This window comes from Lathamus discolor, chromosome 8, assembly GCF_037157495.1.
Source record: "Lathamus discolor isolate bLatDis1 chromosome 8, bLatDis1.hap1, whole genome shotgun sequence".
NCBI classification, from domain to species: Eukaryota; Metazoa; Chordata; class Aves; order Psittaciformes; family Psittacidae; genus Lathamus; species Lathamus discolor.
In genome coordinates this window covers 17373731-17401690 of record NC_088891.1, presented here as the reverse complement: position 1 = coordinate 17401690, position 27960 = coordinate 17373731, and the positions used below count along the sequence as shown (strand labels likewise).

Sequence of the window (27960 nt, the reverse complement as noted above, 5' to 3'; positions counted from 1 at the left end):
GCTGCAGGGCACGGTGCGGAGGACGCGGCTGCTCCTGCCCGGCCCTTGCCCACCCCGTCCCTGCGGCGGGAGGCGGGCGCGCCCGGGTGAGTCAGCGCCGAGACGCGCGGCCGGCGGGGGGGCGCCGGGGCGGGCAGGACCTGCCCGGCCCTTTAAAACCCCGCCCGGGCCGCTCGGGCCGCAGCCGCCGCCGGAGCCGTCGCTGGAGCCGCGCTGCTCGCCCCGGCCAGGTGAGCCCGCGCCCGGCGGCCCCGCAGCGCGGAGCGGAACGGAGCGGGGCGGGGGGAGGCAGCAGCGGCAGCAGCAGCAGCCCCGCGGGGCGGTGGCGGGGTGCGGCCGCCGCCCTGCTGCGACTCGCGCTCCTTTTCGTTCTCGTCCTCCGCCGCTGCGCGCCCGTCAGTTACTGCTCCGTGCTCGGCTTCACGGCGGAGCGGGGGCCCTGCGGGCGGGGCTGCCCTCGGGAAGCTTCATGCCCCCGCAGCACCTCTGGGTGCGGCGGCAGCGCTCAGGGGAACAGGAACCGCTCCCAAACTCGGTCAAACTTCCCCCCCTTGCTCTTCTCTTCTCGCGGAGGCGCACGCAGGCTCAGCTGTGTCAGCGATGGTAGCATACGGTCACTTTTCAGACCGCAGCCTCCAAGCCATGCGGCTGTTCCGCGCCGGGCGGTGAAGGCAGGGTTCGCCCGGCTGCGGGCCCCGTGCGTCGGGCTCGGCCGGGGGCTACGGCCCCTGCCCTCCTCCCCGGGTGCGGCCGCTGGCAATGCTGCAGGCGCTGGCACAAGAGAAGCCGTTGCGCAGGCAGTGTTCCGGGTAGGCAGTGATCCCCGAGTTCGGCCTTCGATCGCACCCGCGGCGTGGCAGGGAGCCCTGTGCGGTTCCTCGCTCAGAGCCGGGCGCGGCTGCCCCACCCTGCCGCCTCTGTGAGCAGGATCGCTGAGATCTTGCCGCTGCCTGGTGAGTCAGCGTGGGCGCCACTTCCCCATCCTCGAGCGAGGAGGGGAGACAGGGCAAAGGAATGTGGCCGTGTACTTCAGCTGGGAGAAAAGTAAAATGGTTCCAGATAGTCATGCAGAAGTGGGTCGTGTTCTTACAGATGTCAGCTCTGATTCTGGTTGATGCTAGTTGTTCTTACGTTCATGTTCAAATGTCGTATCTGTTCAGAGGTGCGCAGAATCCAACATACAGGTCAAGAGTGAAGGGATCTTTCTGAACCTCTGTGCCTTTGAGTGATCCATCCATAGGTGTGCTTGCCTTCTGTTGGTGGAGCTACTTGTCATAAGTAGCCCATGTGAATATAGTTTCCATTAGTTAATGTATCAAATAGTTTGCCTTGATAAAGTGGTTTTCCTGTAAAGTCCCAGAAGTGAGAATAACTTGAATAAGGAGAAATAAAAGTCCTTCATTTTGTATGTGCATAGCATCTTCCTGGAACGGAGCATCCCAGGCTATTAGCAGAGTCTGTGGAAGAGACCGGTTAAAGTATGTTTGTGGTACAAAGGGGTTTGAAATGCTTTCCTTTAGAACTGATGTTTTCTCCAAGTGGTGGCTTTCAGTGTTCTGCTGAACTTTGTCCCAGGTCATCTGGGGAGATATGGTATGTGCAGTTGGTTAGCACTGTATATAAGTGCATGATTCTGAGTCCTTATTCCATGTACAGCAGATACTGCACATCTTCCTCACTCTCCCTCCTCTCCTCTGTTGGACCATGCCCTAGTTTTTGGAGACCTGACATAAACGGCCTCCAAGTGAAAGAGTTTCCATTCTCTCATTCCAGGGGTGCTGTTTCCTTGGCTCAGATGCCTGGGAACACCCATTGCTCAGTCTCTGTCTATGAACATATAATAAGTGCTGCTTAAAATGCTAACTCTGCTTATTGAGCACTGTGATTGCTTGTGCATACCTGACACTTTTTGGGTGGCTCACATGGGTGTTTTCTGCTTTAATGTGTGGGAGCTGCCTCTGGGAACTGAGATATGGGACTGGTTGTAAACACAAGCTTTTCTGTCACCAAACAGTTATGGAAATAAGGTACTGAATATAAACTAGGCCCAGTGTAACAACAGGTTTGCAAATCAGTAATTAATTACTGTGGGGGTCAAGTTCAAAACAGATGCTGTTCCTTTTAGTAGAGCAGCATTATGGTTTACGTCATGTGGATTTAGGACAAAACTGGTTGTAGAAACTTGCCTTAGGGTATAGAAGTATTAGTTTACACCTGGAAGGTAGCGATTGATTCCTTTCCAGTTTAAGGAAGAACAAGTTAGTGCAAGTATTTTCTGTTTACATGTCCAGACCCTCCCAGAACTTGTCAAAACTATATCAGATAAAATCAGTCCCTCAGAGAACAGCGAGAGTCTGTTCTCAGACATGAGTGACTTACAAAGCAGGGTGTGACAAGAGATGCATTTGTTCTCCCAGGAAAGATCTTTCTCTGCAAAGCTGCTTGCAAAACCTCCCATTTCTTACTTTTGCCAGCTTGCTGCTGATGGCTGGTTGGTTGCTGTAAGAGTTGTGTGCGGATGGTATGAACCTCCCAGTTCCAGCTCAAGTGAGGGTGTGATAGTTCTGTTCCTGGACTCTGTCCAAGTTTTTTGTTCCAACAAGCCTGATTCAATGTTGGTTTTAATTGATTTAGAAGCGGGAGTGTTGCAAAAAGCTGTTCCGTGGTTGTTTTGTGAAAGATTATGCTGCAGTTGCTTTGCTTCAGTTTTCACTGGTGTTTTTCAGTTCTTTCTGACAAGCAAGACTAAAGGACTCGAGTTGCTCATCTTTGTACTGGTTGTAATGCTGTCAGAGTACAAAGGTTTTATTGTTAGGTACTTCATTTTATTAAGAGTAAACATTAAGGATTTCATGACTCAGTAATACATCATCCTGCTCTAACCAGCATGGTTAATAGTGCCAGTACCAGGTAGCAGCCTATTACAAGTCTGTAGCCAGTCTTTAAAGGGCTGGGTTGGATTTTTGCTCCAAGAAAGATTAATCTCAAATAAATTGATGCATGACTGATTTTCATTCTTTGTCTTATTTTTCTGATTCCCTGGGATCTTAATTTTCCCTTGAAGTAAAGTTTCTTTTGTTACTTATACCCAGGTTGCTTCAGAAGATGAAAGGTTTTCTTTGTGTATCATAAGTGAGGAAAGGTGTGATTACAGCAGTTAGACTACAAAAGCCATCTAATTGTGTTTCTACATTTTATTCTCATAACACTTGCTATACCTGCTAAAAGTAAGGATTTTTCTGCTTTCTTTTTACAGGTACAGTATGTTTATGGGAGCTAAACCAAAAAATAAACACTTGTTCTATAGTTTTAACCAGATCCCCATGATTAAGAAACTGTTTCAAATTTTGTGCTGGTTCTCTGAGCTGTTGGTTTCAGACTGATCACGGGGTGGAGAGGAGTTTGGTTTGCCTGGGGAATGTGCCTCAGTGGCCTGTACTGCTTGCCTGGGAGAGCCCCAGCAGCGGCAGAACAGAGACTGATGGAGAATAAAAGAAGAATCTGACAGCCAGTTGCAAGGCTGTGCCCAGGCCTGGCTGCGCAGTTGCTGGGGGTTGGCTCGCAGGGTGTGGGAGCTGGACTTGGGGAACCGGTGACAGCAGTAAAACCAGTGCAGTTTTGGTTCCAGGCTCAGTTACCAATCAGTGCAATGTCAGTGGCCTTGAGGTGTTGCTGTCTTTTCTTTCCTACCTCTCATCAAGCCAACACTTCACTTTTGGATAAGGCTCGCCACAGCTTGATTGTGGAGTTCCTGAGAAACAAGGTTTAACTTCCAACAGGCAAAATAATACTTGCTCCAGGTACCAACACGGATGACAAGAAGGGAATGTAAGTGTCAATGTCTGCCCTTTCAGTAGAGGAATTTGAGAGTAGAGTTTTGGGAATGTATCAGGCCTCTTAAATACTGCCTCTGGCTTATAACATTTGGAAAAAAATTCCTACTTAGTTAGGAGACCCTTCCAATAAAAGAGTAACACAGCTCTGCCAAACTTCCCTGGCCAGAAACCAGAGCTGAAAAAAGGCAGTGCCTTGTAACATAAGCATATCACATCAGTGTTCATTTCTGCAGTGCGTATAGTTTGTCTCAGAGTTGGGGTTTTCCCTGTTTTTCTTTCTATATGTTAGCAAGATATTGTTATGCAGGTTCTGGCAATGGAACAATGATCATAGAATCACAGAATGGTTTGGGTTGGAAAGGACCTAAAGATCCAGTTCCAACCCTCTGCCACAGGTAGGGACGCCTTCCACTAGACCAGGTTGCTCAAAGCCCTCTCTAGCCTGGGTTATTGATGATGGGTGATGTTGATTATCTTGCCTCAATGGCTCTTACTTTTAGAACTATTATTTTAAGAGAGTCCTTGTTACCTAGTATCTGACAGCCTTGTTACTAACTGGTGTTTGTAGCTTGTCTTATGTTCCTTAACTAATGGGGAGCCACTACAAAACCATATGCTATTAGGGGCATTTGTCGCCTGTGTCCAGGATTAAACAGCGTTATGACTTTATACAGTGTCTGCATTAATATAAAGAGTTCCAATGTATTCTATGGGTACTTGAGGAATCAAGCATCTGATTTAAATGCTACCACTTTTTACTGCATTTTGGCTTTGAGGTTGACCAGGATATAATGTTTCTGCACAGTTTTCCTGGTGGTGGGTTTTAAGCTTAGTTGATTTTGTTTCTAAGGTAGAGATTCTCCACTCCCTAAGTTTAAGTATTTAAAATGCAGAAGAAATGTATTTTTAAGGCTTAAAGGTAACTTTTTATTGTACAATGGAATTAAGACCTCTCACTGTTGAGTTGTTACTGGTGGTGTGTCTTGGAAACTCTTAAGTCTGCTTTCTTGCTTGGGATTAGCAGGTTCATTGGATTGCGTCACTTTCAGTGCTGCAGCCTTTCAGGACTGTATAACACGTTGATGGAGCTGTAAATACATTTACAAGTCTATTTGTTTTATTTCTTTTTTCTCCAGCATTCTTTCAAGATGTCTACTGTCCATGAAATTTTAAGCAAGCTCAGCCTTGAAGGAGATGTAAGTATTACTATCTAAGCAAGAAAAGTTTGGTTTACCTACCTGGCACATCTTGTTTCTTTTGCAAGACTCTCTACCAACAGATGTACTGAGCTGTACAGTTTACAAGATTCCACACACCTCTTCTGCTTAAACTGTCATTAACCCAAAACCTAGTCAGCAGTGATCAGTTTTCAACCACAAAGTAGCCATAAACCATAGGACAATTATTTGAGGTGACTAGCAAATGACAGGTCTTCAAACTGGCCAGCAGCATGAGCAGTGTTCATGTGCTGGGCCATATGAGAGAAATCGTAGGACAGACTGAATGGCTAGTTCACATCGATGGTCTCTCTTTCTTCCAAAGGAATAAGTGAGTTAAGGATGATGAGATGGAAATGTGTTTGGGTTTGCTGACATCTTTTGAGTTTTCATCCCTCTTCCGCCCTGTCTCCGCTCCCCATGAAAAATGGGGGAATGGAGGACACTACTTAATAGAATGAAAATGTTTGGCATCTTACAGTTGTCACCAGAACCAAACTGCCTCTTGAAAAAACTTATTTTCTCAAACTACTTGTCTCAATTTTTGTTTGAAGTGTGAAGACTCTTGGTTTTGATGGTGCGTTTTCCACCACATCAGAACTTGCTTCATAGTTTTATTGAAATACCAGAAAGCCACACTCTGATTTCTTCTGTTGCAACATTAGATCGTGGGATTCCCAGTGTAGTGTCAGGATATCATATCATGAATTTCGTTATTCTGTGATTGTCACTGAAGAGGAAGTGAATCCTCTCCATGTGTTATTTCATCATATTGCTTATAAACCTGCTATACTTTTAAATTCTATAGCCAGGAACTCCAGATCTGAGGTCAGGACGAGCAAACTTTTCGCTTAGTTTTGAACTTGTTGCAAAATAAATTATGCCATCTGATGTTTGTGCAAGAGCTCTTGCAAAAAAGTGGCTAATGCACTGTAGGTAAGTAGCAAAGCTGATTTTGTACTGCAAAAGCAATCAGCCCTTCAGATTTCTTGGCCACGTTTGTTTCAATGGAGAATTACTGGAATATTATTTGAGGTATCTGTTCTCAAGGGCAGAAATTTTTCTTCCATGGTGCTTGTGAGTAGTTGCAGAAGTCAAATTGGAATGCTGCTCCATTGTCATCAGAAATCCTGCCATACAGTGTAAGAAATATCAGGGGGCTGGTTTGTTCTGTAGATCTTAAGTTGAAAGCCAGAATCATGTAGTAGCTATTCTGCATAAAGGATATGCTCAGTTCCCCCAAGCAGTGATTCAGCAGGTTCAGTGATGTTAAACACAGTACTTCAACCACACATTTACAGAATGGTTGCGGCTGAACCTAAGCCCTGTCTTGTGCAATAAGGAATTCTCGTGTTCTGCATCAGCAGTGTAGTGATTTATTTGTTTCAAGACAAAGAAACTGGAAAATCAGTTGGAAAAACTCTTATCTGAAAACATGGTACCAGTACTGTACGTTTCCTCTGCCACAGGACAGAGGGAAAGCTGGCTCTCAAATTGCCAATATGGTGTGTGTTTTATCAAGAGTGCAGGATCATCTTACAGTAAAACACTGTCCAGATGACTCAGAAAATACATGGAGCTTTGGATGGGTGGGAGGAGAGGTACCCAACTCTGCTTAGCTCACCAGGTGGCTTGCTTCAGCTAATTGAGAGTGCTAGTTAATTAGATAATGTGCCACATGATTGTGTCTACTAATGGGCTTTAGTTTAGTAGTCTTCCAGGCACACAGATTTCTCCTAGGTGACACTGCACATCTCCAGTTCCTGTTGCTGTTAGCAATTTGATCTGCTACGAGGAAAGGCTGTCTTTTGTGGTATGGCTGAGGGCCAAACTGGGACCATATTTCTAGATTGAGCCCATGGTAAGAGGCAAAAGAAGGAATGATTCAGTTTATTGGTACTTTTTTGACTTCTCCTCTGCGCAGCATAACACAGTCTAAAGAGGACCTAGTGGTTGCTGTTGGAGGAATCTGTTTGGGACAGTGAGACCTCAATAGCATAGAGTCAAATGTAGTTTAAAAACATGGATTTATTTTTTTTTTTAGTTAAAATTTGTCCTCTTTTTAACAATTTGCATGTAAAAAGATCCTCCAGGGATATTAAAATAGCTTAGTTCTTTTATGAACTTGACTTTGTGTTGGAGTCAAGGACTGAAACTAAAGTTTCTAGGGATCTCTAACAGGAAAGCTTAACTGTTGGTGCACTTAGGAAACAGCTCTGGCAATTTCAGTGTTGGTCACTGTACCTTCCCGACAGAGGTTAGGTCTCCAGTAAATTCTGACTTACTCATTGCTAATTTTCCATCTCCCTCTACTATTTTTAAATTCTACCGTATAATCCAAAGTAAAGTGTTGGCTTCAAATCTGAAATACTTCAGACTTAAACAGTCTTTGAATTAGCTTTCTGTAGTCCATTTCCTTTAGATCTAGCCAGAAAACTCCACATCTTAGAAGCTTGAGGTTTAGTGAATAAACTTGGAGTGTGTTAGGTTTTTGCTGCAATAATGTATCGATATGTATATTTTCTTTGTTGTAAGCATGGCTGCGAGTGTATTTCAGGGCAATTCACATCAGCAGAACAGAGTTCAGTGGATCTTGGAATTCCGTTTTGATGTAACCCAGTGGTAGTTCTTGAACTTAAATATGTGTCTCAATAGCAGTTAACCAAGAGGCATGTGTTTCATTACCTGCAGTGAGGACAGGGTTACATGATTTAACTTTGAGGCGGTTCTTCTTCTTCCAGCATTCTCTCCCACCAAGTGCCTATGCCACAGTTAAGGCCTACTCAAATTTTGATGCTGACCGGGATGCTGCAGCCTTGGAAACAGCCATCAAGACCAAAGGTGAGGAATGTGGGCTGTGGCTTCATTTCTGCTTGTATAAGGTAGAATGCTGGCTTGGGGAGGGGAAAAATTAAATTAGAAAAGAAAAAGGTGTTATGTCTCCTGAGCAACATTTCAATATCCTTACTGGAGGATACCTGTTTTAGGAGGTGTTGGATTTTTCAGACCTCACAGATGAAATCTTGACTGAGTTTGATTTTGAGCTCTGTAAACACATGCTTTGAGCATACTTTTGAAGTTTATAGCCAAGAGTTGTTGAGGTTATCACTGACGAAAATGTCCGCTTTCTTCTCTTTATCCATCAGTACTTCAAATTCTACTACTTTTCTGCCACTGAGAATGAAGTGTCAGCTTCTGTGGCAGATTTGGGACCAAGCTCTGAATAATGGATTTCTACTGGATTATTGGATTGGGCATTTTTTCTTCCTTTCAGCTCTCCAGACAGCTGCATAGGGGTGGTTTGAATATTTTTCTCCCACTTTTTGAACTAAATACTTATGTGTCTTGTATTAATTTGGCTCTGAGAAAGTCCTAGAAACAGCGGTATCTAGTTTCTGAAATGATTTTGCAGTATTTCAGGGGCAGGGCAATGTGAGAGCCCTCTGCTTCTCTGAACCAGGCTCTCAGGTAGGCTTCCATCTCTTTATATCAGTGCCAGGATCCATCACTTCCACTGACTGGTAGGAAACCATTAATGGAGCAGGGCAGAGATGCAGCTGCACGTTAAAACCTGGAATACTGAAACAATTAGGAGTACCTGGAGTATGAACTACAACTCTGGAGTAATTCCTTGGTGGTATTCCAAGGGCAGTGATCCTCTGCCCTAGTCCTGCTCTGGAACAAACAAAGGGTGTGCCGCGCTTCCAGACTTCCTCCAGGCCAGAGAAGCAAGGCTGGGTATAGCTGGAACTGCCAAGTTGTTTGCCTACATGTCAGGAGAAGGAGAAATTTAACAGCCAGATGGTTTCTCATGAGGAAGAAATGCAGTCTTCCATCAGTGCCAACAAAGCACGTTTCACTTGCTATGAAATGTAAAACATTGCCCCTCCCTAACTCTTCGTTTCACAAGATTTCGTAATTTAACTGGAGAAATCCCTTGTCTGCTCATCACCGTAGGTTCAGTTCTGATTTTGTATCATCATATGATTTGCTTTTATTGTCAAAAATCCTCTTGCAAGAGAGAGGTAAATGTCGTGTTTGGCAGACGATGCTTTGTGTGTAAGTAGAGTTTTGTCTAGGCTTAATAATCTTTTACAGCTCTGATTATAGGGCAAATCCAAATGTGTCAAATAGACCTTCAGACTTTCAGGGCAGGTACAGACTTACACATTTGAACACTCAAGTTAATTAATGCAAAAGGAAGTTGCAGTATCATAGGCAGTAGAAGAGCTTTTCCAGTCAGGAAAGTCAAGGTCATGTTGCGTTTTTCCTTTCTTTCAGCAAAGACAAGAGTTTGCTGAGTTTGGTTTTAAAAGACATGGAAACATTTTGTTAGATGATTCCCAACTCTGAACAAATAATAAGGAAACCTTTTAATGGACCTGCGTGTCTGTGGGATTGAGCTTCTCTCTATTAGCTCGTTCTATGGGAGCTTTTTTGGAAAGGTGGCTTTAGAAGGGAGAATCTCTTTATGGTTTTAATACTGAGTCTTTACCATAAAGACCTCAAAGGAAGTATTCCTGGGGGAGATAAAGAATCAGAGTGTTAGGATCCTTCTTCCAGGTGCTGTTTCCTTGGACTTCAAATGCTTCGTTACAGGATATTTTGATCTGGTAGTACAGAAAACCTATTAAAATGTGAACTCTCTAAAGTACATATGGGTTTTGAAAAGTTACTGTCTAATGAATTCTCAGCTGTTTCTCGGTAAAGCAAACTCCCTGAGGCAGAGTCCTGAATCTCTGTTTTGGTGATGGCATATGGAATGGGTGAAACTTTCTACTAGCTAAACAACAGCTGCATATTTGTTTTGGGGCAAAGATCTGGAGTATAGTGTCTGTTCTGCTGTGCGTAATATCTAAATAGTCTAATTCATTCACATTCTGCAGATTGATTCCTCAGAGGTCAGACATATTTTATGTACTGTGGGATATGTGGCAAATACTGTGATGTTTTTACTGGGAATTAGGTCTGTTTGCAAAAACTACACTGCACAAATACGTTGCCTAGCCCTTCGTTGGGCTTTGTGTGGAGTTGAGTTAAAGGCAGGGGGTATATATCCAATAGTCTAGACAGGCTGTTCACACAGATGTGCAAAAGTGGCTCTAGATGATACAAAACGGGTTTGTAGTTAGCAGTAGTTCAAACTAGAGTCTGCCTAATGCAGGCAACTTGTTGCAGTTCTGGTTTGTTCCTTTTGTAATGAATGTCACTGCTATGCCTGTTTCATTTTTATGCTAGTTAGTGGTTCCGTGGTAACTTCATCTAGTGCCTTAGTGTGTCCTTTGTAAATGTTGGCTTTCTGCTGTGTAGGGTAAGAGGCTGCTATATTTCATTGTGCCCTGTGTATAGATTAGCTCAAGTATAGCAGCCTAAATAGAAGAAATTAACTAGAAGAATACTAACAGAGCATGTTAGGTTTCCTTTTAATTCTTTGTAGGAAAGAAGACTGCTGAAGTGTCTCTTTTCTGTCTCAGAGTTATTCCTAGCATTGAGACTTTATGTGTCTCAAATAATTTGTTAATTATTGTTTATTGTCAGACTAGGTTATGAATAGTTCATTACTTGCAACCTAAACTGCAACCTTTTATTGAGGTCTCATGGTGTACTATTTTATTCCATGACTGGCAGAGTGCAAACACAGGTTTGTTGTAGGAAATTGCTTAGAAATACATCTATAATAAATTGATTATACCCAGAAATTGGTAAAACAATGACACGTGTAAAGATTGATTTCATTGTTTATATAATGTATCCACCATCATGCCTGTACCTTTTAACAGTTTTTAATGTTATGAAGTGAAAGTTCAGAGGAAATCTGCTGGCATGCTGCTAGGGGAGGATAGTGCCTGAAACCCCCCAGACTGCATCAGCCACATATTCAGAGTATTAATAGTATCAGTAAAGAAATATCTCATTGCAACATGGGTTGGGTTAGTGAAGTCTCGCTGAGCAAAACACAGCTGAAACCATTTTTATTTTATCTAACTCTTTCCCTTTGACCCCACTGGGATCTGGGGTTTATCCAAGGAAGATAAGACACTGCAGATCATGAGCTCAGTCAGATAGTCCTAGGACTGTGTTGGCACCAGATGCATAATGGTGTTGGGGTCTTACAAGGGCTAATCACATACATCTCCCACTAATAATTTGAGGTGAGCTACAATTCTATTTCATACACACATGTAGATTATTGATCTCTGGAGTACCTAGATGCTGTTAGCACAGAAATAGCTTTTGGTATTCTGTCTTTGAAGATAAAGTGTAAGAGAAGAGACTTCTAATAGATCAGCTGAATGAATGCATGCCAGCTCCTGCAGAATGAAAGTATGTTAGCGCTGCTCCCACCTTGAAAGCAAAGTGAATGTCCATATCAGATGCTTTGTCCAGAACAATGCTGGTGCTGTTGTTTGGGCCCAGGGAGATTCAAGTACAGTGTCTTCAAACCAAAACAAGTGGCAACTCTAACTGATCACTTTGGCCATGTTCATTTCCTCTTCTTTTGCTGCCTGAGCCATAGAACTGTGATCTTACCAGAGCAGCAGATTGACTCTTTTAGAATTTTCCTGTATTTAAAAAAAAAATACATAAAAAAAATGAGAGCCACAGTTTCTCTTTGCCCATTGATAGGAAGGCACTGATAAAATCTGCCCAGCCAGAATCAATTTAGAAAAGAACTTCTGTTTCACTACCCTGAGGCTTCCAGAGGTTTTAGTAAACAGCAAAGAAAACTGTATGAGCTGCTCTCCTGCTCCACCCCAGCTCAGCAGATGTGAGTCAGCATCCTGTCCATGCAGGGTGATTCCCAAGCGTGAAGTACAAGTACACGTTTTCCATTAAATGCCAGAGCAGTGAGTTAACTTCATATTTCCATCCATAAAGCATATGAATAAGAAACTTGGACACAGTCGTTTGTGGGCTTCTATCTTTTTACAATTGTGATAAAACTTGAAAATGTAATTTGCCTTTTTTGAATACCAAGAATGGTTTAAATTCAGAATTTCTTAAAAAGCTCAAGACATTGGCTTATGCTGTGGCTCTGCAGTGGCTGAAAGGCCCAATGTGTGTGTGTGTGTGTGTTTCTGGACTGGAGAATCCATTTTCTTTTATAAAATGGGAACACTTTAAAATGTGCAGGAGTAGGTTATGGTCAAAATGTGCAGTCAGCCTGTTTTCAATCCCAAATTTGTAACTAAGACATATGGTGCCTTTTGACTTCTGCAGGCCAGAAGAATGTGAATGCAGAGCAGTGATTTAGGTCTGCCTCAGCATGAGCTAAGGGCATGAAGCTATCAAGTACAATATTGCATTGTGAAAAAACGTGAAGAGGGTTTCAGAGAACATACTACTATAAAGAGCACAGTAACAAGACATCTTTAACTCTGTCATATGTCTTTGTAGGTGTGGATGAGGTCACCATCATCAACATCCTGACAAACCGCAGCAATGAGCAGAGGCAGGATATTGCTTTTGCATATCAGAGGAGAACCAAAAAGGTAACAAAACATGAAGAAATACCAAGTGTTCCATATTCTTCTTGTGGGCAGCTAGGTTTTTTCAGGGCTTGCATGTTTCACCATTAACTAGGTGCAAACTGGAGATGAGTATTATTTGGTATATTTGTTTTTGCTCAAATTAAGGGATTGTTTACTTTGTCCATGCTGCCACAGTTTAGGACTGGTGGGACTTCCAAATTTATTGAGTGTGCACAACTCGGACTGAAGTCTGACTGAAGTACCACCGCCAGAAGTCAGGATGGGTGACATAGCCAGCCACAGGATTCCCTAGTGAAATATGTTAAACAGCAGCAAAAAGCCTTTGACATGAAAAGCCTCAGTTTGAAGGAAAAGATGAAAGGGGGATGACTTAGGGGATTGAATTTTCTGTTTGATTGCTTTGTTGCTGTTAAGACAACTCAGCATAAGGAAGTATTCTGTTTCTATTCACAGAGCTAGCTTAAATAAGGAAAAACTGCAGTTAGCTGTACTACAAGCTGCAGATGTAGAACAAAATGAGTTGAACCATCGCTAGGTACTCTCCTGTCAGAAGTACCTCGGGTACTGAGAGAGATGGAGAGAAATCTGTAAAACATGTAGAGTTCTGAATAATGAGTCTTGCTACCTGGAAGGCAAGAGCTGTTCTCTTAACTTCTGAAGTGTTGAGAAACTTACCATAATTGAAGTTTTGTGCCCATGAAAAAGAGGAAATTCATGTAGAGTTAGGATTGTGATGAATGTATCTCTTTCAGGTTTTCCAGACCCCAAATGGTAGTCCTCCAATAGCAGCCCAGAGTGCTCATCTGAACACAAATGTAAATCTAGAGTTAAATTTGGGAATTTCACCAACTTTTATGCGTTGCTGATAGAGGCACATGCAGAAGCACGCACAGGTTGGACACATGCATGTGTGCACACGTCTGCACCTGGTGGTCACAGCCTGCGATCACTGGGTATGTTGTGCACAGGAACGTTCCCTGGTAGTGACATGTATCACTTAAAGCTTTGCTAAAGGTTTTGCATGACCACACAAATGCACAGTCAACAAAATCTGCTGCTTTTTTTTCATCTGTTTCTCTCACACCTTCTTCCTCACTGCAACCCAAGAGCAACTGAATTTATAGAGTTTATCAAGTGCCAAAGAATAAAACAGTCTGTAGAAAAAATGGAATTTGCAGTGGAAACCACCTAGTGAAAATCAAGTGAACAGCAGGAGAGGAGGAAGTGAGATATGAGAAGACATGTAGGTATAACTTCATGGTTTCCTTTGGCAGCAGGTTGTGCAGGTTTCTTTGGTGATGTGCTGTATTGTACAGGGCTGCTCAGTTTGTGTCTTGCAAGATTTCTTAGTGGATCATTACAGTTCTTAAAAGTCACAGATCTACCTCTGTGTTCATTGCTTTGAGTTGAGCTGTGTCTAATGGAAACTGTCTTGAGGAAGGGTGTTTGATCTATGCAGTTGTTCCCCATCACTAGTATTAATGGAGCTACCAGTGAATACTGGGGCTGCAAGAACTTCTCTCAGCTAACTGGAATTCATGGCATTGTCCTGAAATTTATTAGAGGCATAGGGTGTCTTTGGTGTTTCAGCTGGTGACTGAAGAACCTGTTTTCACACAAATAAATGATGTCTCCAAAACTGAGTTATTGTGCTGAAATGTTTCTTAGACTAAAATAGCTAGCTGCCCCAAACCCCCATTTATTATCCTGGTCAGTCCACACAGTAGATGCATACAGTATTAGCATATGTTAATTAGCGTCCTGGATTAAAATAGGTGACTGGAAAGGGAACTAAGTGCCTTGGCTCCTTATTGCTCTGGTACCAACTTCTCTGAGGTCAGTTTCTGTATGCCCTTTTCACCTGCCCATCAAGTTCACACATTGAAATGTAGGAGTTCTCTTCTATAGATTTAAATTCAGTTTAGGGAATACATTCATGGGTGTGAACCCCACACTTGATCCCAGGGGTTTCTACTTTGTAACTACACGGCAACGAAGCTGATAATTAGCTTTATTGAAGTTGCATCTGAAACCCATAAAAGAGGGCATGTCTCTGACTTCATTTGCTACAGATCTGCAAGCATCCTGTGAAGTGAACATACCTGCCCATTTCACTCTCTAGGATTGACTGGCAATTAACAATAGAGACTTTGACTATGCTCTTCTGGTAGTTTCCTTGAAGACAGGGATAATTTTTCTGTGCTTATGGACAATATTTTCTCTTCAGCTGCTTGGGAACTGGGCCTGTACAGTGAAATAACTGTGCGGTCAGTTTTCCGATGTCTCAGCTGGTAAAGGGCTGGGATAATCAGAAAAACAGAAATGATACAGTGCTACTGGGAAAACTGTGGGAGTGTGGTGGAGAAACACTGACCACAGGGAATCAGACGGGGATCCGTCTGTGCTTAGCTCCAACAAAGTGTCAGTGCTTCAGGACTGGAGTGGAGCTGTTCAGCTGTGTCTGCACCATGCTTCCCATCACTTTGTCAGCCACCAGTGGATTTCATCTTTCTTACAAAGGATGAGAAAAAACTCCTTTGCCCTAATTTCTTTCTTAGGCTTTCACAAAAGAAAAGCTCTTTATGTTCTTTTTCCTTGTCAGTTGGGTAAGAAACAGTGTTGCAGGCTTGGAGACTTCAAGCACTGCAGGCTCAATTCTCTGGAGATCAGAAGTGAGCTTTAATTTTTTTCTTCCATCATCCCTCCCTTTTTACAGGAACTTTCTGCAGCGCTCAAGTCTGCTCTGTCAGGTCATTTGGAGGCAGTGATCTTGGGCTTGCTGAAGACACCAGCTCAGTATGATGCCTCTGAATTGAAAGCTTCCATGAAGGTAAATGAGCTTTGAAATTTAAGTATGTGTTAATTTGAGAATGAATAGGGACTTCATAGCCAAGACCACAGTTTTCTAACATATCCATTGTTTAAGTTTTTTGTAAGTGCTATGGCTTAAGTATCCAGCTACAAGGCATCCAAAATGAGACAAATTCTGAAGCTGTGTGATTTTTAAACTGTTAATTAAATCCTCTCCCTAAGGAAAAAACCAAAATTCATCAGGTCAGGAATAACTGACAGACTGTTCTGGCTGGTTGCTGCTTTGCTGACTGCTCTTAACCATAAATACAGGTTCAGAGCACAAAAAGGTCATTAAGAGAGCAGCTGTTAGCTGGAGCCATTAAATCCTCTGCTAGCATTTTTAAGCTTAAACACTAGTTTCCAGTTACTGGGTCATATCACTGATCTTGAAAGAACATCCTGTACCAGACCTGCCTCTGTGTAGAACAGGAGGAGGAGGATGGGGCATCAAAAGCAGACTTTAGAGAAACAGCGCAGCAGTGACTCGCTGTGTTCAGTCTCCTACAACCACAGGCCAAGTGTGAAAGAGATTGTGTTGATTTTAGAAATGTCTACTCTGCAGGCCACTGAAGACAACTTCGAGAGGTGCTCGTGCCAGGGCATTTGCCTTTCTTGGCAAACTAAAGTTTGGGAATTTGGATTGACAGTCATCACTTAAATTCTGAATGTTCTTGATCAGTTTGGGGTTTTGGGGGGGTTTTGTTGGGTTTTTTTTTGGGTTTTGTTTGTTTGTTTGCTTGTTGGTTTTGTTGGTTTTTTTTTTTTTTGTTTAGTTTTGGGGTTTGTTTTGTTTTTAATAATTAAAAACTGAAATATGCCTGAAATGCAGACCACCGCAAAAAAACAATGAATTGATTTCTCCAGACTAAGAAAAAAAACAAACAAGCAATGAAATCCACCCCCCAAAAGAAAACAAAACAAAGAAGCAACACCCCAACAAAACTTAAATCCCCAAATGCAAAAATTTAGCCCAGTATGGAGCTGGTAACTGTTCAATTCTGGGCCAAATACCTTCTTTGAGTAATCAGATGCTGCCCTCTTGTGGTTTAAGTAGAGGATATCTGTCATTTGCTGTCTTATTTTGGGGATTTGGGTTTTTTTTTGTTGTTTTAATGTCTTATATCTGATGCGTTCTATTTGGAATGACCATAGATACTTGATACATAGAGCAACATAAGCTATGACATGGGAATCAAAGTTGGGTAAAGGAAGGTTGACATTGAGGAATTAATTATGTTTCTGGTACCTATTCTTATGAAATACTTAAGTATTTGGAAAATCTTTAAAAAGATTCCAAATACTTTCCAAGAGGATGGGCTTTCACGTAATTGTCTCCATTTTCCACATGTGAAGGACTGCAGCATTGGAAGTTTTCCCAAGATGTTATTCAGCAGACCATGCCCATATTTGTACATTCATTTTGTAACACCTGTATTGCTTTTCAAACAGTAGTAATGCAGCTTAGTTCAAATTACTGATTCTTCATTGACATTGATCACAAAAGTGGCTTTGAAATGCTTCTCAAATCGTTCCATTTGTTCAAGAAAACATAAAATCTGAATATTTAGTTTATCATACTGAATGCATTTTTATTTCTTAATATAGCTAGTTGTAATGCTGTTTCATCTGTGTTTTTGCATTGTGCAGTATGTGGAAAATATGGACAATTCAAGAGGGGATATTTATTAGCTAGAAATTCAGAACCTGCTTAAATCCTTGCTGATTTGGAGACAAGGCCATGGCTAATGATGGTGGCATCCTTGGCTTTCCATTTATTATGGAGGAATTGTATGAACCAAGGTGGAAAAGAAAAGCAGGGAAGAACAAGTTGATTGCTGCCCTTTGCATGCTAATAATCAGATTTGTTTTCTGTCCACTGAGAGCACAGGAAGAAATCACACTTGGGTTGTGCAAAGTAGATCTCATCCAGTTGCTCTGGTGGGGAGGACACTGAGTGTTACAGACACAACAAATGCACGTTGCCCAGAGAAAATACCTACAGGATTTCTAAGTATTTTCAAACTATTTGGCAACTACAAATGTTCCATCTGGGGTTTCTTGGGTCCAGTTGGGAAAAAATATCCCAGAGTGGTTGTGGAACTGTTAGACTGGGAGAAAAGAGATGTCTGTAAAACACTTTTAACCATTCAAGTACTCCTATTCATTTGTAGCACTTAACTGAATCATGTATGTGTTGCAGGGCCTGGGAACTGATGAAGACACACTCATTGAAATCATCTGCTCAAGAACAAATCAGGAACTTAGTGAAATTATCAGAGTCTACAGGGAAAGTAAGTTTACTTCGAAAGGTTCAGTGGACTATGTTCTTTCACTAAGTTACTCGGATAAGTTTCTCTTGGTATGAATGTGGTTATTAGAATCACACAACATCTCCTCTGGTTTTCTGGCAGTTGGACATAAGATACAAGTTTCTACTGAGGTCCTGGGTATTTGTGTGTTTTATTTAGTTTCGTCTTGTTGCTTGATAGCAAACATTTACTACTCACAAGTTGTGTCTAAAGGATTTTTTTGCAAGCTACATGCATTTCGTGCATAGTGACAGAATTAATGGGTTTAGATTTATGGATTCTAGGAAGAATTACATAATAAGAACTTGAATTTGAAATCTATTGAAGCATGCTTGTAAGTTTATTTGGTAGACCTGCCAGAAAAGGCATGAAATAAAACTTCATAAAAGCATATATTGTTTTTCAACTTTTCTAAAGCATGTTATCTGATTGAAGCTATAATTCTTAATTGGTTACAAGTAGATATATGAATTTTCATTTAATATTCCTTATATTTTTGTATTGGTCATTCTGGTTGGGTTTACCACCATTCAGTAGTGCAGATGTCTGTTGCCTATTTATTTCCCTGGGCTTCAGAGCTGAGCTTCACCAGAAATAGATGGAAATGTAGAAAATCGCTGCTTGCTAATGCTTAGTAATTGTCAAGTGGTTGTGGAGGTGCTGGCTGAGTCAAAAAGGCCAAGCCAAGCCAATGCAATCTTAATGGCTGGTATTGAAAAAAAGTATATAGCAGCAAAGAGAATGTTGCTGCTATAAATTAGGTTGCTGTTGAGAAAGAAAATGTGGTTTTTGTAGCAATACAGAGTGTGATCACTTGGAAAGCAATTAAAATGTATAGACACCAGACCAGAATCTCACACAGCATTCCTTTGGTTTGTTGTAACAGCTTTTGTCTTTTGCATAAAACTTGTGATTGCAGTTGTCCAGTCATAAATCCAGGAGTCTGACATTTATTTATCAAACAAGCAAATGTTCACTGGTCTTTAAGAATGATCTAACAGGATATTGAGCTTAAAATAGTATTCCCTTCCTCTTAATAGTCTCAGGCTTTCCTGCTATCCTTCAATGACTTCGATGGCATGGGAACTTTCAGCAGTGTTGGTTTTGTGCTATGCAGGCATGCCTTTGCCTTGTCTTCCACATGCGACTTAGATTGTAGCTGTTTATGTGCATAAAATACAGTAAAGAAGTATTTGTAGGACACCATTTGTTTTAATTTTGTTTGTTTACTTTCTAGTGTACAAGACAGAACTGGAAAAGGACATTATATCAGACACATCTGGTGATTTCCGCAAGCTAATGGTTGCTCTGGCTAAGGTAGGTCTCTTCATATTTTTCCACTTTTCCTAATGGTAGCCAACAGATGGCTGCCAGGAAAACAATTGGATTTGATTAACTTTCCAATTTCATTGTGTACTCACTGTTTTGGGGGGAAAAAATATTCAAATGTTGAAGGGCAAAGTATTTTGACAGAAATGTGGCATTCATAGCAACAGCGTAATGGGATGGAGCATACTGTTACTCATTTAGCAAATTCAGATTCAAAAAATCAAAGAGAAAAGAATGTGTATATAGCAAACTGCTTACTGCCTATTAAACCTCTTCTAAATACTGTTATCCTTGTCTGAAGGGCAAAAGGTGTGAAGATAACTCTGTTATTGATTATGAACTGATTGACCAGGATGCTAGGGTAAGTGCTGGTAATGACCATTAAATTTCTAAAGTTAGTACGTAGCTTTTGGGGACACTGAAAGTAAAAACACTATGGGAGTGAGAAGCATTTATAAAAGTAGTTGTGTGTATTTCAGATTGTCTTGCACAGTAATGTTTGTATGCTATCAAGATATCAGCCACTTGCAACCCTGACACCTTCAGTTACCAGTTTTCACAGGCTACTGACTTGGTAGTACCTGTACAGACACTTGCTGTATAGGCATATTGAGCATGTTGAGAGAGAGAGAGCGCCTTTGACAAAAGAAACACATACACTGTGAGGACCGGTTGCAACCAAGTAATTGTGTAAGACTGAGAGAGCTATCACTGAACGTAGTGGCTGTAGATGTTTTTTATTACTTCTGTGTCTGTCAAGAGCAGTACTGCTGAGGTAAACAGAGCTAAATACAGAGCAAAGCTCTGTAGACAGAGGTAAATGCAAAGTTATTAGTCTTAGTTTCAGATCAAATCCATTGATCTTATCCTGGTGATCTACTCAACTGTATGTCCTTTTGTGTTTCTTCCACTGACACAGTTCTAATAGTGCTTGTTTCCAATAGGGAGCTGTATAAATTTGCAGTGGCTTCTTGTGGAACTCCTGATATCCGTGATTTGCTTTTCATTCTAACCACAGGAGCTCTATGATGCTGGTGTGAAGAGAAAGGGAACTGATGTGCCCAAGTGGATCAACATTATGACTGAAAGAAGTGTCCCCCACCTGCAGAAAGGTACTGTTCAAGAGAGAGATTATTGTTTTCCCTATAAGAGAAAGTTATATTTTGTCCTAGATAAGATTGAAATGAGTGTGAGGAGCATGCCTAAAACACAGGAGATCTCATAAGCCTTAATTCATGTCCAAGCTGTTAATTTTTTTTTTCAAAACACATTTCTGTGGAAGTGTTAATTTCATAGTTTATGTAGAGCTCTTATTTACACAGGTGTAACAATGCTCAATTATATGTCATGAACACTGAGAACAAAAATGTGACAAATCTAGAAAACATGGTTGCAGGAGACCTTGAGAAGTCTTTAGCTTCTTTCTCTGGCCTATGGTAGCTTCACTGTATCGTGTTCTTAAATCTGTCAGTGAAGACTCTCAAAAGCAGCTCTGATATTGCTGTAAGAAGCCCATGGAAAAGCCATTTGAAGACTATTCAGGGCCTAAATGTTGTTTTGAAACAACAACATTTTGTTGTTTCAAAAATACTAGTACAGGATTAAGATGGTGTTATACCATATTACAGAGGTGTTCAAGGAAAACAGAAAGGCTATAGCATGGGAACTTAACTGTCAGCTGCCAAACTTGAGGCTGTACTTCAGATAAAGGTCTCAAAAGGACTTGGACAGAAAGTTTTTAATCATGTGTCTCTGCAGTGCTGTCTCTGGTTTTGATTTGGGTGGTTACTTATACCACTTCTTTGGTGTTGATTTCACATGTTTTCTTTCTTGTCATAGTGTTTGAGCGGTACAAGAGCTACAGCCCATATGATATGTTGGAGAGCATCAAGAAGGAGGTTAAGGGAGACTTGGAGAATGCCTTCCTTAATCTTGGTGAGTTACCCTGAAGTAAAGACTAGCTTTAGATAGGCTCTTTTCAGTGTTTTTGCAGCGTATCGTGATAAGGATACGGCCCAGCTTCCTCTGTGTTGCCAGATGAGAAATAAAGTGGACATGCTGACATTATTGGATCCACTAGTGTATTTTAGGATATTACAGGTATTCAGAAGTAGTGTATTTTTGCACTCTGCAAAGTACAAATCTTGCTTTCCAGATGAAAATACAAATACCTGTGTCTTCTGATCTGTTGTTAGTTCCACTTTTGCTTGATACAGAGGTGTAATGTTTCCCTGAACAAATTATAAGGTTGGAACTGTGGCTGGCACATCAAGTATTCAATAGAGACATACGCTGGAGAGAGAACTTTGTGTGTGTGCGCGCGTGTGTGTGCGTGTGTGTGAGAGAGAGAGAAGATGGGTGGTGAAGGATGCTAGAGGCTATTATTTTATTGACTGATTTGACACTGAATTGTTTGAAATGGGGAGGCAGAGTGTAAGGCTGGTACTGTGGCATGAGATGATGACTAGGATGTCACCAGTTTAAGAGGAAAATTCCAGTTCAGACTAAGAGTGCACTGAGAGCTCTGTAATGCAAATGGAGAATAAACAGAGCTCAGCCTTGAAAGAGAGACTTCTTATGGATTAGCATACAAGGAGTGTTTTCAGAAAAGAGGTTGCTTATAGAAATGGAAGAATGAATTGTGTGTGTGGAGGAGGGCTAAGCGTTCTGAAATGATACTAGCCATGAAGAGAGATACTTTCCCATATTGTAAGCATTTGTGGCTCAATCACAAGCTTGGCCAAACAACTTCTAAGTAACAGCTCAGGTAAAAACAGTATCTTTATGTTCCCTGTTGGAGAAGCTTTTGCTGAAAACCTTATTTTGAGTACTTACGTCTTTCAAAATGGCTCCAAGATTCTGCTACTCTGTGTATGGGCAGGATATTTAACTATTCTTATCTCCCTCTTCAGTCCAGTGCATTCAGAACAAGCAGCTGTACTTTGCGGACAGACTGTATGATTCCATGAAGGTAGGGAAGACCGTTCTTTCTTTCTGCTAATTTTATTTTTTTTACATTGTTTCATTGAATTTTGATTCCTTGGGCACTTTTATTCATATGATCTGACTGGCATGTGAATAACAATGAGTTGGTTTTGTTCAGAACCATTAACAGTTACAAGCTTAGACTATCTATTCATATGCACCTGGTATAGGGAAGTATAGGAGGGGGTCTCATAATAATGATCTGTATTATATATTAGATCATTTGGTTGTAATTAGCAAAGGTACACATCTTTTGCAGGTAACCAAGAACTGATAGCTGAGAAAGCTGTTTATTGAAGTGCCCAAATTAGACTTTATATTTGCCTCAAAACATTTTCTCAAGAAAAGGGTGGAAAGAGAAATGCCTGGTTGCAGGCATTGGGCAATACCAGGAAGATGTCCTGGTGAACCAGAACTGCTGCTTACAATCTTAAGTAACTAGATTTGTGACTGGAAGTTGGTCAAACACTGCTAATGAGAAAGGTATGCTCATGCTTCAATTCCTGCTTCAGAATGGTGACCTTAGAAGATTTAAGTCGTTGCATCTTTTATGCTACATCTCAGTTGTCTGTAGTTGTCTTACCACTAGGTACAGTGGCCTTTTATGTGTTTCAGCTATTACATCTCTAAATGGTTGTCTGCTTGTAGGGCAAGGGAACCCGTGACAAGGTTCTGATCAGGATTATGGTCTCCCGCTGTGAGGTTGACATGCTGAAAATTAAGAGTGAATTCAAGAGGAAATATGGAAAATCTCTCTATTATTTCATCCAGGTTAGTTTTTTCAGCTTTCTTTTTATATCAATTGTATGGACCTTTGCAGCAGTCCTCACTGGACTCATTGCACCGTTAGAATTCATGGGAGGTGTTGTAGAGGGTGTAGTGAGAGCATTAAGTTGTTATCCATGCATTACTGAAAAACCCACCTTGAACTTTGCAGTCTACAGCTGGTACAACTCCTGGCAGCCACTTGACAGGATAGGCTTTGTGCCTATGTGTTAGGAAGGAAAATTCTGTTCACCTGTCCTACCTTCAGACCCAAAGAAAATCAAAACCAGAATTGCTCTGTGATTGCTGAATGAAAATAGAGCATCCAAATTGCTGCTCCCTTTCTTTCATTTCAGTGCCGAAGGAGTAGGCTTTTTAGCTGGAGTGATTTTTGTTCATTTCTGTAATAGGGCAGGAGCTATAAGTGCTAAGTTTCATTAACTTGGGTCATAGGTAAAGATTTTGTCCATCTGTTTAAAAACTAGTCTTTTCCCCACCCTCACAACAGAATGTGGTACATGAATCCTTGTATATTCAGCTTCACAAATTGAGTCAAAATCTTAAGCCAAAATCTTTTCCTGAAGATGTCAATTTTAGATTATAAGCAGATTTTCAAAGTCATTAACTTGATGTATGATTTTTGCAATTGTGAGTGAGAAGGAGCAGACTCAAGTCCTTCAGCTTTCCTGTGTTGTGTTACTCTTCTCATACCAAAATTTCTCTCCCTTCTTGGCCTTGCATTTGGATTGCAAGAATGATGAACAATTTTAATTCACACGTAAATCAAACTCAGTCTAGGTAGTCTCCTCCAGCCCGATACAGCTTCCACTGCAAAACTGGTCTGTTCCACAGGCTTGGAATACAATGCATCTACTTACATATTTTGTGACCATTTCCTCATCTGTATTTTGTACTCTTTCTTCCACTGCTTTACAGCAAGACACAAAAGGGGATTATCAGAGGGCACTGCTGAACCTGTGTGGTGGAGAGGACTGAAAACTGTGATGGAAGAAGCCCGATTCCAGAGACATGCCTTTTTTTTTTTATCTTCATTTTACTGTAATCGTAAAGACAATGACTTGCCTAGCTAACCTAGACTCGCATTTGTACCTGCACCAACCCCTGCTGTGGTATGCTTGCCGGTGCTGTGAGCACTTCCCTCAGCCGCAGTGCTCTGCTTCGCTCTGCTAAGGGTCCTAACAGCGTGCAGCCAAGCTAACCTTGCACAGATAAACGAGGTTACAAGCGCTTGTGAGAGACTCTGCCTCTATGTGCGATGTTTCTAATAAAACATAAATAAAACTGGAGTTTGACTTTAATAATATGGGTGTCTTTCACACATTTAATTTGAAAACCGTGTGAACTGATGTGTGTTTCGCCTTCACCGTTCATTTTATGTGTTGTTTTTCCTCCCAGTGTTTACTACTGGTGGGTGAGGCCTCAAATCCCTTCCCCTGTTTAATGATTCAGTTTCCGAGCAGAAGCAAGACCATTCTCTTTGATTCATTTTCATGATTCACTAAAACCTGAGCCCACCTTTCTCTGTCTGCGTGCGAGGGGAGAACAGTTTTGAATCCCTCACGAACATTTGAAGCAGCCCGTCTGAAACCGCAGTGCTCCCTTCGCACGCCGCGGCGCTGGGGCCTGCAGCCTGGCCGTGTCAGACCGGGCCGGGAAGCGAGGAGGAGGCAGCGAGGGGCGCTGCTGCTCTCAGCAAGGCTTCTGCCGCCGACACGCCGCTGAGGGCCAGGGCTCGCCTCGCTGCCTGCGGCGGGGCGGCGGCCGTGCCCTCCGGAAGGCGCTGGGCGGCGGCGGCCGCTGCAGTCAGCCCGCACTGAGGTGCCGTGGGGCCGTGCGCAGCGCTGCGACTCGCTGCTGAGCGGGTGCCGTCGCTCGCCGTGCTCCTGCAGCCGTGCCGGGCGCTCGGGGCTCCTGTTCCCCCGGGCGGTGACAGGTGTTGCAGTCTTTAGTTGTGGCGGCCGTGAGGTGAGCTCACCCGGTAGAATGCGCTTTGTTGTCTTTCTGTAACGTTATCTCCTATACGAAAGTCGCAGTCAAATGTGAGCAAAAAGGCGCAAAGAGCAAAGCTTTCTCCCGAGCTGCGGGTGTTGGGTTTGGTGCCTCAGGTGTGAGGGCTGAGGGGAGCAGCCATCTTGGTGCAGGACTCTCCTCAGGTTCTTGTGCATTCCACATGCTGCCGAGCACACAGAGGCTTTGGGTACCACTGTAATATAAACGTTAAATAATTATCATAAGACGGAATAATTGCCTCCTTGCACAGTTTTTGCCTCTTTGGAAATCTAGAACTGCAAGTGTCAGCTGTTTTCCCTCAGGGATTACCTGGTTTGTTGCCTCAGAGGTAATCGTGAGACTTTTTAAATCAACTGTTCAGAAAGCACATGAGGAACACACAGCAGCCCGTTTTGTGCTGTTGAAAGGGTGAGGGATCGTGTTGAAATACCATTGGCTGTACACCACAAAGAGTATTTGGTGTAAAGCCACTGCAGTTGATAAAATATTGGTAACTTATATGCACAAATGAAACTATTTTTCAGGAGCAGCTCCAATTTAATGCCTGATGGAGCAGTGTCATTCACACCTGTTTACAAAATGCCTCTCCGTCTAGATATGTACATTTAAAAACTATTGCTGAGGTAGCAAATCACTCTTTGAATCTAATTATGTAAGTCATCTCTGTAAATGTTGCTTGCTCAAATGTGGCCCTATAAAAGAAATCAAACGGCAGGCATTTTTCCAGTCAGTGGAATGAACAACTAGAATTTGATGGCTAGCATGCTCTGCCTCCGTGCTACAGGGTGTTCAGAATTGCAGGCAGTCTTTCTTTGGGAGAAAGGCAGTGTTAAATAAACCGGCATGATTTCAAAGGCCAGCACTATTTTCCCTGACTGTAGACTAGAAAGCACATCAGTCTCCTGTGAGATGGAGAAGCTTTCTAGGATCTAATTAAAGTTGTTTGGTAGTGATGGTAATTATTTCTTAAAACAACTACTGGCTTACTGATAGTCCAGATAGGAACAAATTTGCAAGCTCTAGTGTTGATCCTGTTTGGTTGCAGGCTTGCTAGCATGCAAGGTCCATAGACTGTCCATAGAGATGTATTGCAAAAATCAAGTTTCCAGGACTTTGTCAGGAATACCCTGAGGAATGGTGGCTGGCAGCATTGCAGGGTTTTAGTAATAATTCCTTACCTGGCAAGTTGAACACATGGTTAAAATAACATAAATTCAGACTTTGAGTTGCTGATGATGCAGATGATACCTTCAGAAGAACAGAAAACAAAAATAAAATGTGCCTCTCCAGATCTTTGCTGTCCCAAGAATGTGGGAAGAAAGGGCCCAATTTAATTATGTTCTTTTATCAGGTCAGATCTTGATTTAGTTTATTGTGTTTGCTTTTGGAGTTCCTATTCCAATAACCCATGCAACAACAAAAAGTTTTCCTTTGGTACTTTACACTTTGTTAGCAGTTTCAGTGACTGTTCCAGATCACACAACAAATAGTTGTAGGGTTTAATTGGTTTAATTACTAGTCTTTTATCAAGCCTGCTGTGTAACACAGACATTGGAGTATAGGGCTAAGGAAGTGTACTTTTGGGCAAATATCAACTTAAACACCTTCTGAAAAAGTAGTAATGTTTCAGTCATGGCTGTAGGTGTTTTCCTTGGTGTAGTTTCCAGTCATATGCATAAGGGTGACTTTTACTCTTCCTACAGAATTCCCTTCCTCAGATTTCAGAGAGATTTGTCTCAGCAATTTAAGATAGTCACTGGATGTGTGCCAGTGTGAAACAGCTATCAGACCTGTACTAGGCTGTGCTAGCTCCTTGGTGCAAAAATCCTTATTTCTGCAGTTTGTAACTACATTTGCACAGCATCTAAACACCTTATAAAAACAAGCAGTTTATTGTTGCAGTGCATTAATAAGGAGTAAGTGCAAGATGCTTTACAAGTGAAAAGACTTAGAATGGCTTAACTGAAATAAATGCTAGTTCAGTCAAGCCAATGTTTACATCTTTGCAGATAACAGCTTTCTTTAAGTGCTTTTTTTTTTAAAGTAGGTATCATTTTGCTTCTAAAATGGGCTATGCTTGCTCATTGAACACTGCTATGGTTGTCTGTAGATACTGTTGCTCAAGTATAATTTTGTCTCACTTCGGTGAGGGTGATAGGCTTTTCAGAGGAACCAAGTAGAGAAGCAGGTTTTGGGTTTGGTTGGGGTGGTGGGGTGTCTTTCTATTTCTACCCCGTTCCTTCTAGGAAAATATAACTATATATGGATAATAACTTTGGAACCAAACATTTCTGTTTGCAAGGTCGTTTGGGGCATGATGCGTTAAGAAACGAGTAACTTAGTCTGCAGTTGCAACTCGCGTTATTCGTGTCCTGCCGGTGGTGATACTTTTGGTGTACTGTCAGCAACTGCTCGCGAGAGGGAGCTCAGAGCAAGCTTCAAGTATTCCTGCCGTCAAAACAAAACAAAAAATCCTAATATATGTCCCTATATATTATGAACTCTGCTCTCTCCAAACATTTACATTCCCTGACTAAGCCTTCATGTCAAAAATTGAGTTTCATCTTCCAGTATTTTTTCTGTATCTAGAAATTGGCTATGTGCTCTGGGATACTTAACCAAATTTTATAATTGCTCTCTTTTAGGCATAGGCAACCCATATGATTTCTTATATTCTAATCATGTTATGAATTTTCAAAACAGAAAGATTTTCTATAAATAACGTTTCAAAGAGTGGATCAGTAATGACAATAACTGTAAAGGAATTTTCTCCCCTTTCTTTAACAGGAAGTGGGTTTCATCTTGCAATTATCACTGCTTCCTGACTTAAAACAGGTACTTATTCTTATTTTCTCTGTAGAAAATTAAATACATCACCATATCTTTTGATATATTCATACTAGCACTTTAGAATTTAATTGCTAGCAATTGCACACTCTTTGCATTTTCACTGTCTTTACTAATGATAAAATACATGTGCCATTAAAGTAGCTTTTCAAAAGGAGATATTTCTATTTATTCATGTGTCTTCCTTTCCTTCTCACTCTGTGTTCACAACGGGGAATGTTTAAAAAATTTGAATACAGAAAGAATTTGTTCAGTTATGTGAGGTGACTTTGTTTATGCTCAGCTTATGCATTTT

General features: G+C 41.6%; 1 protein-coding gene across 1 annotated transcript; it reads left to right on the top strand.

Moving 5' to 3' along the window:
* Window positions 1–121: 121 nt before the first annotated feature.
* ANXA2 (annexin A2) lies at window positions 122–24109 on the top strand. Its single transcript, XM_065688252.1, has 13 exons — window positions 122–230; window positions 4973–5032; window positions 7795–7894; window positions 12452–12546; window positions 15263–15376; window positions 17600–17690; window positions 18946–19025; window positions 19339–19398; window positions 20056–20149; window positions 20877–20972; window positions 21950–22008; window positions 22671–22793; window positions 23724–24109. Exons 2-13 carry the CDS (start codon window positions 4985–4987, stop codon window positions 23781–23783), a joined length of 1020 nt encoding a protein of 339 aa, XP_065544324.1. The 5' UTR covers window positions 122–230; window positions 4973–4984; the 3' UTR covers window positions 23784–24109.
* Window positions 24110–27960: the final 3851 nt, after the last annotated feature.